General features: G+C 33.3%; 2 protein-coding genes across 8 annotated transcripts in view; one reads left to right on the top strand and one right to left on the bottom strand.

The window, feature by feature from the left end:
* relch (RAB11 binding and LisH domain, coiled-coil and HEAT repeat containing) overlaps positions 1–15954 on the bottom strand; it is a 65068-nt gene that overhangs the window by 43905 nt on the left and 5209 nt on the right. For all 5 annotated transcript variants that reach the window (XM_058060718.1, XM_058060717.1, XM_058060721.1 and 2 more), the window contains exons 3-9: positions 14164–14268; positions 10451–14078; positions 10235–10353; positions 8957–9047; positions 2645–2705; positions 2417–2508; positions 422–2334 (exon numbers count right to left, since the gene is read on the bottom strand). In XM_058060718.1, coding sequence (XP_057916701.1) covers positions 422–872 — 451 coding nt within the window. In that variant the 5' untranslated portion in view covers positions 873–2334; positions 2417–2508; positions 2645–2705; ... (2 more) ...; positions 10451–14078; positions 14164–14268. The remainder of the gene's footprint in view (positions 1–421; positions 2335–2416; positions 2509–2644; positions 2706–8956; positions 9048–10234; positions 10354–10450; positions 14079–14163; positions 14269–15954) is intronic.
* pign (phosphatidylinositol glycan anchor biosynthesis, class N) lies at positions 285–15953 on the top strand. 3 transcript variants are annotated; one of them, XM_058060723.1, is made up of 30 exons: positions 285–1535; positions 2065–2118; positions 2186–2321; positions 2393–2514; positions 2590–2688; positions 3799–3905; positions 3982–4106; positions 5175–5305; positions 5380–5499; positions 5575–5615; positions 6531–6590; positions 6659–6751; positions 6887–6942; positions 7417–7495; positions 8147–8329; positions 8398–8537; positions 8618–8717; positions 8787–8879; positions 8990–9081; positions 10243–10348; positions 10424–10532; positions 10619–10721; positions 11731–11833; positions 11942–12028; positions 12103–12158; positions 12567–12642; positions 13766–13839; positions 13922–13964; positions 14047–14099; positions 14178–15953. In XM_058060723.1, exons 3-30 carry the CDS (start codon positions 2194–2196, stop codon positions 14299–14301), a joined length of 2703 nt encoding a protein of 900 aa, XP_057916706.1. In that variant the 5' UTR covers positions 285–1535; positions 2065–2118; positions 2186–2193; the 3' UTR covers positions 14302–15953. The 3 variants fall into 3 exon arrangements, with proteins under 3 accessions (XP_057916706.1, XP_057916705.1, XP_057916707.1); XM_058060722.1 differs by having other exon boundaries at positions 2065–2321; XM_058060724.1 differs by lacking the exon at positions 285–1535 and having other exon boundaries at positions 1586–2118.

The raw sequence follows: 15954 nt of genomic DNA, 5'->3' as shown, positions 1-15954 counted from the left end.
GCGGTTGTTTTTTATTTTTATTATTTTTTGGCCCACATTTAACCCTATAATTTAACAAGATAACAAAAAAAGGGAAAAATCTGCAGTAATTTTAGTAAAATATAGTAATTAAGAAAGAAATAAATCGAATAATGTTGTATTATTATAAGGAAAAAGGTGACCTCTGACCTCTGCATGGAAGGTTTGGATTTATTTAGAGATTAAAGCCTATTAAGTGTGAGATTAGCACAATATGACGCCGCAATTTGTCGTCTGGTGCAACATTATTGCATTCATCTTGTCGCCGTGGTTACCGGAGCAGGTGAAGAAAGAGGATATCTCACGCTAGAGTGGCCAATATTACAAGCTAACGTTAGCTAGCACAATGCTTTGATGTGACACATTGAACGACAGCTACTGCTAGCATCATTTAGCTACTTACTCAATGGTCCACCCGGTCCGATTCCCTGATCTTTGGCAGGTGGCGTGCCGCTCTGTCTCTCGAAGTTCCCCGGGTTGGAGAAATAATCCCTCAGCCGTGGGAGCTCCCTGCCCGCCTCCAGGAGCTCCGTGTGGAACTCCAAGGCCGTGAGGATGTACTGATCGCGCAATAGCTGAGCGGCAATGACATCCACAGACACCCGTGTCTCGGCACCGCCTGCTACAGCTGAGGTAGCCGCGGAAGAGATGCCCTCCCCGTTTGGGCTCGTTCGGTTGACGCTGGACAGCAACAGCGTCGGAGGCTCGGCGTCCGCGGACGGAGAGAATGGGTTTCCCGGCGGTGGTCCTGGAGCCCCGTCACTCGGGCTGCGCTCTGTGTCAACTGTCTCGTTGGGTCGCCGTTCACTCTCCTCCTCGGAATCACTAAGATTAAATGGGTTCACCGACGCCATATTTGCACTAAAGGAGGCTGTAGCTATCTAGGCTAAGCTAATGAGACCTGCTTCCTGAATGGATGACAAGCTAGCTGGGAGAGGAATCTCGCGTTCATTCTTATTGGCTGTCTCATGTCACGTGATATTGGTTCCGATTTCCTTGACGTAGACTACTGATACTCACACATCAGGTGATGTGAAAATAGTTGTTAAAAAATTATCTGTCATTCCTCTTATTTAAAAAAATACATTATTTCGCTTAGTCTATTTTAATGTCAATGTTACAGCAAGTGCAAACCGCGCCCATTTATGAATCCGGAAGTTGATTTCATCCCGTTTAGCAGGCATTCGACTCATCTCTCTTCTCTAGAAGATCTTTGTGAGTGGTCCATCCAGCTGTGATTGGTCAGATTTCCTACAACTACCCACAATCCCACTGGGTATCAACGAGTCACAACAAGGAAGTGAGGGGACTACAGTAATCTTATTAAGTAGGACAGATGGTTTTCGTAAAAGCACGTATTTAGGGATCAGACCGAGGGTGTCTTGTAACCTGGAGTGTTTCTCTGTGAATATACGTTGTTTGGCTATTTACAAACATAAAATGTAACCAAAATAAGAGCGACGAACTGTTTTCCCGAGTGCCTCCCCATTCATTCGGATTTATGAAGTTGAACACAGGTAAGACTTAATGAGTTACTATTTTCTATGGCCGTCATGTAAACATGCGCTTAAAGGTACTGTATGCGGACACTATATGTTAGTAACAGTGGTTTAAAATAATAGTTTATCCAAAAAATGTCTACATTTTTCACAACTATTATTAAACTCCATGACAAAGTGTCTCGTGTTTGTAGCTCGTGCACACACACAAAATCAGTCCCAGAGAGCCAATCAGCAATTTGCAGTCATGCTGTTGTTAGGCAAAACACTCAATAATAGCTAACATTAGTGGCTAAACTTGGTCACATTGCTATCATTAGCTGACACCAATGAAATCAGTGTGCTTGTATGTTATGTCGGGTGTGGCTTACATGCTCAAAACAGGAAGTGGGTGGAGTATAATGCTTGTAGTGTGTTTAAACATGACTATAACAAGGAACATTTGTATTAAAATGCAACATCTATATAGATATATGTATCATTGTGCTCTTGAAGAGTCAAAATTAATAAAAGGTAGTGATATAAATTATTTTTCCTTGTATTTCAGACTCCATGTGGTGTTGACGGACCCCCCAAAATGAAGATGATCACCTTTTTTCTGGTGGGACTGACAGTCCATGTCATCTTCTTCCTGTCCATTTTTGACATCTACTTCACGTCTCCTTTAGTCCATGGCATGACTCCCATGGCCACGCTTTTGACACCACCTGCTTCCAGGCTGGTGCTCATCGTGGCCGACGGTTTGAGAGCGGACAGCCTCTTCGCTCTGCTCCCGAACGGCTCATCCAGAGCTCCTTACTTGAGGTTCGTAGAATACCTGAGAAAAAAAAACAGTTGGGAGTTTTATTTACGCTTGATTTGTCTTCTACTATCAGGAGTGTCGTCGAGGAGAAGGGTACCTGGGGTGTCTCCCACACGCGTGTTCCTACAGAGTCCCGCCCTGGCCATGTTGCGCTCATTGCTGGCTTCTATGAGGACGTTAGTGCCGTTGCTAAAGGTGTGTAACACAAAGAAATTGAACTTTTGTTCTGCTTTGCACACTTGCACTAATATGATTTGGGGCTGAATTCAGGTTGGAAGGAAAATCCTGTGGAATTTGACTCCGTGTTTAATGAGAGCAGACATACTTGGTCCTGGGGAAGCCCTGATATCCTGCCCATGTTTGCAAAAGGTAGCACTCGTGCACATCTATAAAGATACATGAATCAAATAAAGCATATTAAGAAAAAAAAGTCATAATTTTATAACAGTAACATTGGAATATAATGAAGGAAAAATAAAATAATTTTAGGAGCTTAAAGTTAAAATATTACAGAAAAAATGCTTACTAAAGTGGGCCTGGGGGTCAATTACAGCCTGTGGTTGTTTTTTTTATTTTTATTTTTTTTGGCCCACAAGACAATATAATATAACCCTGTAATATAATTTAACAAGATAACTAAAAAAGGAAAAATCTGCAGTGATTTTACATTAATCAAATCAGCATATTAAGAAAAAAAATCATAATTTTATGACAGTAAAAAAAGTTAAAATATATATATTTTTTCCTCATATTATAAGTTTTCTTGTAAAATTATTATTTTTTCCTAGTTACAATATTACTTTTTTCTGTTATTATTTTGACTTAATTCTTGTACATTTTCAGTTGTACAAATTGAATAAGCAGCAGCAATTTTACATGAATCAAATCAGCATATTAAGAAAAATAAGTCATAATTTTATGACAGTAACATTGGAATATAATGAAGGAAAAATAAAATAATTTTAGGGGCTTAAAGTTAAAATATTACAGAAAAAAATGTATATAAATATGTAAATTATATAATTCCAGCTTTTATTTTTTGTTATTTTTGGCCCACAGCACATTATAATATATAATTTATAATTTAATACTATAATATAATTTAACAAGATAATAAAAAAGGAAAAAATCTTAAAAAACGTTAAAATATTACAGAAAAAAATGCTACTAAAGTGGGCATGTGGTTGTTTTTTTGTTTGTTTTTTGGCCCACGCCACATTATAATATATAATATATAATTTAATACTATAATATAATTTAACAAGATCATAAAAAAGGAAAAAAATCTGCAGTAATTTTACATGAATCAAATCAGCATATTAAGAAAAATGTCATAATTTTATGACAGTAACATTGGAATATAATGAAGGAAAAAAAGATCCACTTCATTCATTCCACTAAAAAAAAAAAAATGTATTTATAGAAACATTTGCAAACAGTTTCAAGTGCCCCCCCGTTCCCCCTTTTTATTCATTCCAGGTGCTAGTGGAGACCACGTGTCCACCCACACATATCCAGCAGCGGAGGAAGACTTTGCCTCCACAGATGCTTCCATGCTGGATAGCTGGGTGTTCACTCAAGTCAAAGTGCGACATATTCCCAAATAATTCCGACAATATTATGTTCTTTGCGTTGTGATTACGACTCTGCTTTCTCTCGCAGTTGTTTTTTCAATCTGCAAAATCAAACTCCGCTTTGATGGCCAGTCTGCTCCAGGATAAGAACGTCTTTTTTCTGCATCTGCTGGGCCTTGACACAAACGGACATGCTCACAGACCGATGTCACAGTCAGTTATTATTATTTATTTTTTTTTCATATATATTACTGTCACACACGGCAGGGGTCTCAAACTCAATTTACTTGGGGGGGGGGGCACTGGAGCTAGGGTATGGGTGAGACTGGGCCGCATCAGGTTTTCCAAAAAAATAAAAAAAATAAAAACGCATTTATTAAAAACAGAAAAATATACAAACTTTTTCAGTGCTTTGGTTCCGATTTTCTACAATAAAAGCGCTGATAAAACATTCCATAATTTTATTTTTCTGCACAAAATAAGATGAAAAATAAACAAATCAAGTATAAAGAAAATCGATTAATCAGTAATAAATAAATAACTATAATAATAATACTAAAACAGCAAATAATAAAACCTTAAGAACCCACATATAGTTGGTGGGTAGACAAATTATTTTTTTCGGATTAAAATTATATATTATTTTATAATATATAATATAATATATAATATATATAATATACAATATATATTAATTATATATTATTTTAATTATATATATATTAAATTATATATTATTATATTATTATTAAAGCATTATTAGAGCCCTGTAGACATAACAAAAACACGACTATAGTCACATTTATACTCTTTTTTTTATTTACAACATATTGCGCAACTGCAGGGTCTTGAGACACATGCTAACTCGCAAACTAGAGAGCTAGCGACCTAAACGGTAGCCTTCAAGTTATTTCCTTTAAACTTAAAAAAGCCAAAAAATTACCACTTCCACACGAATAGGGAGGACAACTATTAACAGTTATTTAACCTTTAACATGAACATTAATCAAACGTAATAATTTTTTCTGGGTACATGATACCATACAGCATCCATATCAAAACTTACCACTTCCACACGGATAGGGAGGATAACTATTAACAGTTATTTAACCTTTAACATGAACATTAATCAAACGTAATAATTTTTTCTGGGTACATGATACCATACAGCATCCATATCAAACATTAAACTTTCATATCAAGGCGGGGGCCTCAAACTAGTGTCCTGCGCCGCGTGTTTGAGACCCCTGCTTTTACGGCATCTAGTTCTCTTTCCTGCAGGGAGTATCTAGACAACATCGGCCTAGTGGACTCTGGTGTGTCTGAACTGGTGTCACTGGTAGAAGACTTCTTCGGCCACGACGGCAGGACCGCCTACGTGTTTACGTCAGATCACGGCATGACCAACTGGGGTACTGCGTTTTTAATTATCTAGCAACTTCTACTACATGTACTGCAGTTTTTGGAGTTTTTGACATGTCTACAGGTTCTCACGGCGCCGGGCACCCCTCTGAGACTCTCACCCCATTAGTGGTTTGGGGGGCCGGAGTGCAGAGTCCCCACAAAGTGACTGAAAGTCAGATTTATCATGATGGATACTTGCAAGGTAGACATTTTAATAAAAATTCGAGAGAGTTATATTCTGTTAGCTTGATTTTTTTTGTCATGTTTTTCATCGTAGACTGGAAACTGGAGCACCTAAGAAGGGTTGATGTCAATCAGGTATCGCTTTTTTATTTGCCTTATATAGTTTGGGGACCAATTTGATTGACACTAGAAATATTTAATGTGCCATATATATCACTATATTAACAGTTACTATGGTACCCATTATGTCATTGTATGGTCATTATTTAAAAAAAAAACAACAACCTTAAACTGTGTTATGGAAAGCAGGAAGTGAACAAATGTATGTGTACTGTACAAAATAAAATAAAACTTAATAAAATAAAGTAAAATGAAATAAAACTAAAATTATAAAAAATTAAAAAAATAAAACTTAAATTATATTTGGAAGGCAGGAAGTGAACAAATGTAACTGATTGTAAAAATTAAAACAATAAAATAAAAAATAGTAAAAAATAAAATAATAAAGTTAAAAAAAAATTAAATTACAAAAAAAAATACAACTATATTAGGAAAGCAGGAAGTGAACAAATGTAACAGTTACTGATTGTAAAAGTACCAGATGGAGGGGTAGGATTTAATAAGCTTTGCTTCTTCCTACTCCTTTTGGACATGTGGAACTGTGAACTGATTATGTGATGCATTCAATTGTAATCTGATGCATGTTCAAATGAAATAAAACCATTACCATTACATAAATCTGAACCCTAGATGCATGAAAATTATTTTTTTTTTTAAATAAATAAAAAAACTAGTAAAAAATTAAATAATAATGTAAAAAAATATTTAAATTACAAAAAAATATATACAACTATATTAGGAAAGCAGGAAGTGAACAAATGTAACAGTTACTAATTGTAAAAGTACTAGATGGAGGGGTAGGATTTAATAAGCTTTGCTTCTTCCTACTCCTTTTGGACATGTGGAACTGTGAACTGATTATGTGATGCATTCAATTGTAATATGATGCATGTTCAAATGAAATTAAACCATTACCATTTTTATTTCCAGGCTGACATCGCCCCTCTTATGGCATCTCTCATCGGTGTACCCATTCCCGTCAATTCTGTTGTAAGTATTGACGAATAGCGTGTCAATATTTAACATGAATATGTTATAATATTTTCTACCTCTGTAAGGGTGTGTTACCTCTTCACTACCTGAACAACACGGATCGCTTCAAAGCGGAGTGCATGTACACTAACGGCATTCAAATACTGGAGCAGTTCAAGGTAAGACGGCCCACCGCGCTGCTATTTCATGACATGTTTAGCATTTGTATGCATCAATAAAAGCATTAAATGTCATGACTATGCAATAGCTCTAGAAACAGATCAGTGACGGGGTTTTATTTGGACTTTTTTCAGATGAAAATGAAGCAGAAAAAGGAGACAACCTTGTCTTTCCTCTTTACGCCTTACAAGTAAGTACAATAGGAAGTACGCATACTGTTAAATGTTCTGTTTATTTACCAAGATTCACATTTAAAGCTCATTTTATGTAACATGTTACTTTAATAATGATTGAGAGTGCATGAGAAAGTGGGGGGAGGTATTAGATCTATTTGACCACATGGTCACGTATTAACAAGTATATTATAGTACAATATTAATATAAATATAATATATATTTTAATTTATTTTTTATATATTATATAAAGTATATTAAAATATTAAATAAAAATATAAATATATATAATATATTTTAATATATATAATATAATAATATATATAATATTTTTAATATATATTATAATTAATATATAATAGAAAACAAGTATAATATTTTCCAGGACAAGTTAAGTTGAATAGTTGCACATTACTTACAGACATAAGCATAAGCGGTAGAAAATGAATGAATGAATGAATATTAATATATCTTTGTCTCTGTTTATCAGACCGCTGACTCAGCCGAAACAAGCTGAATTTATCCATAAAGCGAGAATCCTGATGCAGCTGGAAAAGTATGGAGAAGCTGTGAGTAACAAGTCTACCAATGATTAAAGATGGTGGTATTAATCCATTTAAAATTAACTTTAACTTTTTAACTTTTGAATTAAAATTAAATTAACTAAATTCAATTAATTAAATTAAATAATTTAAATTAAATTAACTAACTCAACCTAATTACTAATTAGTTACTACCTAGTTACTAATTAATTACTAACTTACTAACTTAAAAAAAAGTTAATTCAAAAGTTAAAAAGTTAAAGTTAATTTATTTTTTTTTAAATTTAATTTAGCTGATTTAATTTTAATTCAAAAGTTAAAAAGTTAAAGTTAATTTAATTTTAATATAATTAATTTAATTTAGCTCATTTAATTTTAATTCAAAAGTTAAAAAGTTAGTTAAAAAATTAAAGTTAATTTAATTTTAATTTAATTAATTTAGCTGATTTAATTTTAATTCAAAAGTTAAAGTTAATTTTATTTTGTTCTATTTAATTTAATTTACTTGATTTAATTTTAATTCAAAAGTTAAAGTTAATTTTTCCTTTTTAAATGGATGAAAAAAACATATTTTGGTCATTTTTGTTTGTTTGCTTGCACTGATGAGTGTGATTACAGTAAGTCTTAAGTACTAACTCAACCTTAAAAAAAGTTAATTCAACTTCCATTCCTGTCCAGATCTCCCTCTGCCAGTCTCTAATATCCCACGCCCTGGAAGGCCTCATTTACTACCACACCTACGACAGGTTTTTCTTGGGTTGCAGCGTAGTGCTGGGATTTGTAGGCTGGACCTCGTACGTCGTCCTCGTCATCCTCAAGACCCACGCCAGCCTCAACATGCACCCCGATATCCTCACCCAGGTTGGCTTCAAGCCGATAACGCACATCTTGATGATTTGAGCTAAAAGTCGAATTCATAACATCACCAGAATCCCAGTCCTACCCTGCTGAGGTTGTGTTTGAGCGTCGCCGTGGTGATCAGCGTATTCCTGCTTGTCCAAAGGAGTCCAATCACATACTACGTCTACTGTCTGCTGCCAGTACCTGTGTGGTACTCTGTTCTTAAAGAGTAAGTATTTTATTTACCCCACTTATATGCTCACATGTATGCTTCCCTTTTGTTATAATCACTTTCATTTTCCATTTCAGGTCCAAAACACTAAAAGACTTGATTCAATCAGCTCATTCCTTTCCACTGTGGAAATGTTTTGGCTACTTTGTGTTGGTTGCATTTGGCATTGAGCTGCTGGTAAGTGTTGACTTTTTTTTCCCCCTCCTACTTCATTGAGGTTAGAAACTGTATAAATGCTGCCCCCAGGTGGTGAGTTTCTTCCATCGCGCCATGCTGACAGTGGGTTTGGCTGCGCTCTCCCTGTGGCCGATGCTTACAGGGCTTTTTGGGAAGGCTAAGGTAAGATTCTGAGGTCATATTGCATCACTTCTAACTGCAATAAAATGTTTCTGTTTATGCATATTTTGTGCACTTACCTATTATCGCTCTACTTTTTATCGCTACTTCAGTTCCGATCATTGAGCTGGTTTCTGGGCTGCTTGTGTTTGGCCGCATTCCCTCTGATGCCTGTAGTGGGAAGAGAGGCTAACATAAATCTAGTGTGAGTATTTGAAAATGAAGACAATTTTATTGATGATCAAAACATTTGTATTCATTTTTTCAATTATTTAAAAATGTAATGCAAATAAATATTGTGGGAAAAGAGCTGAACATAAATCTGGCGGGAGTATTTGAAGCTTTTTGATGATTAAAATATGAGTTGAAAATATTTTTTATTGATTTATTTAAAAATATTTTTGTGATATATTTAAAATCCAAATTTAAAAAGTTGGAAAGAAATAATATATTTAAAACTAGAAATTATTGTTGGTTATCAAAAAATTTGATTTTTTTAAAATATATTTTTAGTTAAATACAAATGTATTTACATAATACAGATACAAATACATAATGTAGAATATATTTATTTAAAATTAAATTATTGAATTATTTATCTAAAAAAATCATAAAGGTTTTTTCCCATTATTTGTGTTTAATGAAATTAAAAATGATTGAAATTATTAAAATTTATGTAGAATATAATTATTTAAATTTAAATAAAAATATATTGCTGGAAAAGAGACAAAAATAATGAATTCATGATTTTTTGTTTGAACTTTTTCCATACCGTACATTTTTGTTTTATTATTTCGATGATTAAAACATGAGTTTAAAATATTTTTTATTGATTTATTTAAAAATATTTTGCGATATATTTAAAATCAAATTTTTACCGTTTTTAAAGTTGGAAAGAAATAATATATTTAAAACTAGAAATTATTGTTGATTGTTATCAAAACATTTGAATTTTTTATTTTTTAATACAAATTAATAAATATATTTATTTAAAATTAAATTAATTATAAAGGTTTTTTCCCCATTAATTATGTGTTTAATGAAAATGTAGAATATAGAATGTAGAATATAGTTATTTAAAATGTAAATAAAAATATATTGCTGGAAAAAGACAAAAATCTTGGATTTGAAACTGTACAAATTACTTTTGATTATCAAAATATGATTTTCAATTATTTATTCAAAATAAATTGTTTAAAAAATAAGATTTTTCTTTTAAAATATATAAATTTCATATAAAAACTTTTCTTTATTTATTATTAATAACTATTAATATAAATATAAAGTATTAGTAATTAATTTATGATTTTGGTTTGAACTTTGGATTTTTCTAACTTAATTAAAAATGACTTTATTACCTTCCCAGGACATGTGCTGGCCTCCTCACTCTCTTCACATCATCCTGTTTCCTCTGGCCGTCACACAACAGGACCCCGCTTCACCCAAGTGATAAACAGCAGTTCATCATCCAGGTCAGCTGCGCGTTCATACGATATTGTGTGCACAGAGAATGAAATTAGTCAAAGAGTTGTCGTGTCGCTGAACAGATGCTGCATGTGGCCGTGTGTGCCTACGTGCCGTCCTCCACGCACTCCAGCCTGCAGCAGAAACAGGGTCTGCCTCTTCTCAACCAGATCATCAGCTGGGCCACGTTTGGTAGGCGACATCTAGCTTGTGTTTAGCTTGTGTGAAACTGCTTTTTTTTTTTAAAGAAGACGTTCACCAGCTCTTTTTTTCTTCAGCGTCTTCCATACTTGTTCCACTGATGAGCTCTACACGTCTATTCCACCGGCTTCTCAGCATATTGCTCTCGCTAACAGCCACCTATCTGCTGCTTAGCACAGGGTAAGATGGCATGATACATGAAAGCATCTCAGTTTTGTCACACAGGTCAATAAGCAGATTTTTTTACCCCCTTTAAAAAAAATAAAAATATTTCAACTCTATGCTCCTAAAATTACATAATTTTTCCACATATTACGACTTTGTTTTGGTAAAATTTGATTTTCTCTGAATATTTGTACTTTATTCCTATATTATTCAATATGATTGTTTTTCCCTTGATCTAACTTCCCATAAATTACGTCATGTTTTGTTTCAGCTTAAAAAAAATTTTATTTAATATTTCTACTCTATGCTAGTAAAATGACCTTATATTTTGTCATAATATTACATGTTTATTCTTATGAAATTGCAAATTTTTTTCTCATTGGAGTATGCCTCTTTTTCTTAATAGTCTGATATTTTTTATTATAATTATTTTTATTATACGTCGTTTTTATGTTTTTTACCATTTCTTCTTGTACATTTTTTTCTCGTAATATTGCAGCTGAAAGGATAATTTTTGCTACTAATATGACATTATTTTTGCACATATCATATGAGTGTTATAGTTAGAGTTTATTTGTGTAAAATTGCCACTTTTTTTCTTGTTGATATACAATATTTTTCTCTTAATATTTTGCCTTCGCGCTTGGAGTTAGTCCATTAGTTTTTTTTTCTGGTAAATTAATTTTTTTGTAAAATTACGACTTCATTCTCATAATATTTTGAGTTTATTCATAAATAACATGTTTATTTTGTTTTGTTTCTCATAATTTTACCACTTTTAGTAAAAAAAAAACTACTTCAACAACTTTGTTACTAAAATGACATTAATTTTCCTCATAATAATACAACTTTATTCTTGTAAAATTACTTTTTTGGGGGGGGGTTGATTTTCTTGTTAAGTGCTGCAAGCCAATTAAAAAAAAAGTTTGGTGCCCAAATGGCCCCTGAGCCACACATTGGACACCCCCTACACTACAGTGTTCTGCAAGGTGAAACGGCAAAATTTCCACAATTTGTGCCCCAGGTCGGAGGCCTTGTTCCCACCGGTGTTATCCTGGTTGATGTTTGTGTGGATCAACATTGAACAGGAAGCCATGATCGCTGAGGGCTTTTCAGGAAGACAAGAGGTACAAATACTTGGAATATTCGCCAATATCCGTTGATGACGTCAAGTCTGGGTTTAAATTTGACAATTGACTAGTTTTTTTTCTTGACAAGTGACTTTTGTCTTGCAGCTCTCCACGATTGATTTCTCTGCCAACATTGACATCTCCAAAATTCGCCAGCTCAAGCTGGACGACATCCGGCGTTCCTATTTCTTTGTATCCTTCAAGTGATTTCAAGTGATGCAACAGAAACTGCCATGTTTTTATCCTTGACTGCATATGTCACTTAGGTTTTTTTTATAATAACCGCTTTCTTTGGCACTGGGAACATTGCATCCATCAACAGGTATGTTTTTTATTTTTAATAAAAACATTTTCAAGCATAAAAATGTCTCAAAGCATTCAGAAGATGCATTCAAATACACGATATGTAGTATTCTACACTGGCCCGTCGGTGTCAGTAATGTTACTGTGATGTTCAATGAGACGCACAAGCACCAGATCCCGACTACGAGGCTACTGTTGTCTTATTTTCTCTTATTATGTTTATTATAATGGGTAATATGAGTGTAAAGGTCACTATAGGGGTGTTGTTTCATGTCTGGAGGGCTCTAATAATGTTTAATAATGCTATCCTGTACCTATGAAAATATTAAATTTATAAATAATGAAAACTACTTTTGTTGAAATATGCTTATTGTCAATTTGTTTTATGTATCTTACCTTCTTTGAGTATTTTCTTCTTTTCTTCCAGTTTTGACCCTGCGTCTGTTTATTGCTTCCTGACGGTCTTCAACCCCTTCATCATGGGAGGGTTATTGATGTGGAAGGTAAGCATAATGATTTGTGCATATAACGCCACAAAAAAAAATTTGCCCCAGTACATTATGTTATCATGCTACATGTTAGCATTGCTAGCTAACGTGAGCATACTTGCAATTATTGCTATATTCATGGGTAGACACATATGTATATAAACACCACTATCATGTTCAGTCTTAGCATGTTAGCAAACTAGCAGGCTAGTTGGTAGCCTGTGTTGACATGCTAATACATGCTAACATTAGCATAGTAGCATTTTAATATATTATAGGTACACAAATACACAGTATAAACACTATTATCATGCTCGGTGTTTGTATGCTAACATTAGCATGTTAGCATTGCTAGCATTAGCATAGTTGCATTTTTAGCCGTTTTTTCATGGGTAGACACTTAAATAAACTTAGCACGATCATGCTAAGTATTGGCATGCCAACAGTAGCATTTTAGCATTGCTAGCATGTAAACATAGCATAGTAGCATTGTTAGCTGTTTATATAGGTAGATGTTATTATGTTAGGTGTTAGCATGTTTCCATTGCTATCATGCTAACATGAGCATATTAGCATTTTTTGTGCATTTCAAATTGCTAACATGAGCATATTAGCATTTTTTGTGACGTTAGGTGTTAGTACATTAACATAATTATACTAACATTTAAGAGGTCGGCACTTAGCACTATTATGCTAGGTGTTAGCATGCCAACAGTAGCATTTTAGCATTGCTAGCATGTAAACATTAGCATTGTAGCGTTGTTAGCTGTTTATAGAGGTAGATATTATTGTTAGATGTTAGAATGTTACCATTGCTGTCATGCTAACATGAGCATATTAGCATGTTTTATGCATTTCACGTTGCTAACATGAGCATATTAGCATTTTTTGTGACGTTAGGTGTTTGTATGTTAACATAATTATACTAACATTTTCAGAGGTAGGCACTTACCACTATTATGCTCGGTGTTAGCATGCTAATGTTAGCATTATTAGCATTTAAGTTATTGAAACCCTTTCATGGTATGTTTTCATGGTATGTAATGTAAATATGATCAAATAAATGTAAAGGACTTGTATTTATGATGTTTGATCACATCTTTTTTAGTTTGATATGTCGTCCATTTTACTTTTCCAGGTCATTATTCCATTCATAATCGTGACGTGCACGTTTGAGACTATCCAAGTTACAACGCAGCTCTCATCGAGAAGGTAACTTCATTCATTTTAGGATGGTTTTAGTTAACCATAAATAAAAATAAATAAATTGTAATACTTATTTCTCCATTTACAGCTTATTCCTCATTGTCCTGGTTATATCTGACGTGATGGCTTTGGTAACACCCGTATTATTCATCTTTTCATTGACTTACCTCATAGTTAAACCTCACGTATGGTTTTATTTTACTCTCTTTTTAGCACTTTTTCTTCCTGGTGCGGGACAGTGGCAGCTGGTTGGACATTGGCACAAGGTAAAGTGTTAAAATATTCAACTAATATTCAACTAATACGACTGCATGAACTCACTCAACTCACCGTCTCTCACACAGCATTAGCCACTATGTGATCGTGATGTCAATGACCATCTTCCTGATGCTGCTCAGCGTGGTTACACACATCCTCACGTCAAAGAGACTGCTTCTGTGGAGGAGACGCAAGATGCATTTCCCATGAATGAACCCACACAGGAAGGATATATGTAGATTTTGGTCTCATATTTATAGGAAACCGTGGGATGTCTTGTGTTAATGTGTTATGCTAGGCTACATTCACGATCACAATTTCATCGCTGGAAAAAAATGGCTCGATTTACTCATGTCAATGTCCCGCCACTGAAGCATCACGACAAGTGGCCCAAAAAGACGCCATGGTCAAATTTCTTGCCTTCTTCCTTCTTAATTTCTTGCGTGAAATAAATAAAAAATTTGCGAGCATTTAAAAAAAAAATTATTTTACCTTTATTTACCCAGGTAAGCAATTTAAGAACAAATTCTTATTTACAAATGCAGCCTGAACAAAGAGCAAAAGCACTAAAATAAACGAAATAAAAATAAAAAATAATGTTTTGCGCGAAATAAATAAAAAATTTGCGAGCATTTTTTAAAATTTTTTATTTTACCTTTATTTACCCAGGCAAGCAATTTAAGAACAAATTCTTATTTACAAATGCAGCCTGAACAAAGAGCAAAAGCACTAAAATAACGAAATAAAAATAAAAAATAATAATTTTTTGTGCGAAATAAATAAAAAATTTGCGATCATTTTTTTTATTTTACCTTTATTTACCCAGGTAAGCAATTTAAGAACAAATTCTTATTTACAAATGCAACCTGAACAAAGAGCAAAAGCACTAAAATAAGCTAAATTAAAAAAAAAAAAAATTTTCTTACACGAAATAAATAAAAAAATTGCGAGCATTGACACCACCATGCAGCCATGGTTACTTCCGTCAACAAAGCGCAGCATGTGACCTCGTGTCATATGCGCATGCGCTCAATTCCCAAAAATGTGGACTATTAAGGGTACATAAACAACATCATACCCTGCAGTGTGAATTAGCTAAAATGTCTCGAGTGCTACATTAGTACTTAAACTTTTCTAACTAGTCAATGTTATTTGCTAAGAATTACAATATAAGTTGTTAGCTTGGTCATATTATAATCATAATTCATTCATAATTCAAGCCTACAACTTTTGCAAAAACTTTTCATGTTTTGTACAAGATTATTTTTGTATTAACACTTTTCACACTACTACTTGAATTCGGGATTTGGACTGACAACTGTGCTGTTTTTTTTGTTTTTTTTACATATGTAGTATTGTTTTGAAGGGAAAGGTTGTAATGATTTTCTAATAGATGTACTTAAAATATGACTACAAATGATTGTAATTATTCTAACAAATGAAACACACCTGTTCAATATAGGAGAGAAAATGTAAAAATGTTTTCTAGTTTTTTTTCTCACAATGTAGGATTTATTGTCATATAATAATTCTTGATATTGATTTTTAATTTTTTTTAATATTTTATTGTTATGTCTTTCTAAAATACAATGATAGAGTGAAGCTGTAAATTTGCGAAGTGGTGAAGGATTACTATAAAAGGTTTTTTGGGGGTTTTGGGACCCCCGCTGCACGTTTTGGAGCGGCCTTTTATTGTAGCCAATCTCTACACTAATCATAATCTGCATGTATTTTGAATGATAAACGCTCACAATATTTCTAATATATATTCATATTTTATATATTAATATATTTTTATTTATAATATATAATATTTAAATATATTTAACAATATTTGAGAGTTCATGAAAAAATGGGAGCAAA

The sequence above is a fragment of the Doryrhamphus excisus genome, chromosome 21 (assembly GCF_030265055.1).
Source record: "Doryrhamphus excisus isolate RoL2022-K1 chromosome 21, RoL_Dexc_1.0, whole genome shotgun sequence".
NCBI lineage: Eukaryota > Metazoa > Chordata > Actinopteri > Syngnathiformes > Syngnathidae > Doryrhamphus > Doryrhamphus excisus.
The sequence above is the reverse complement of the archived record's forward strand: the minus strand, read 5'-3'. Positions and strand labels throughout refer to the sequence as shown.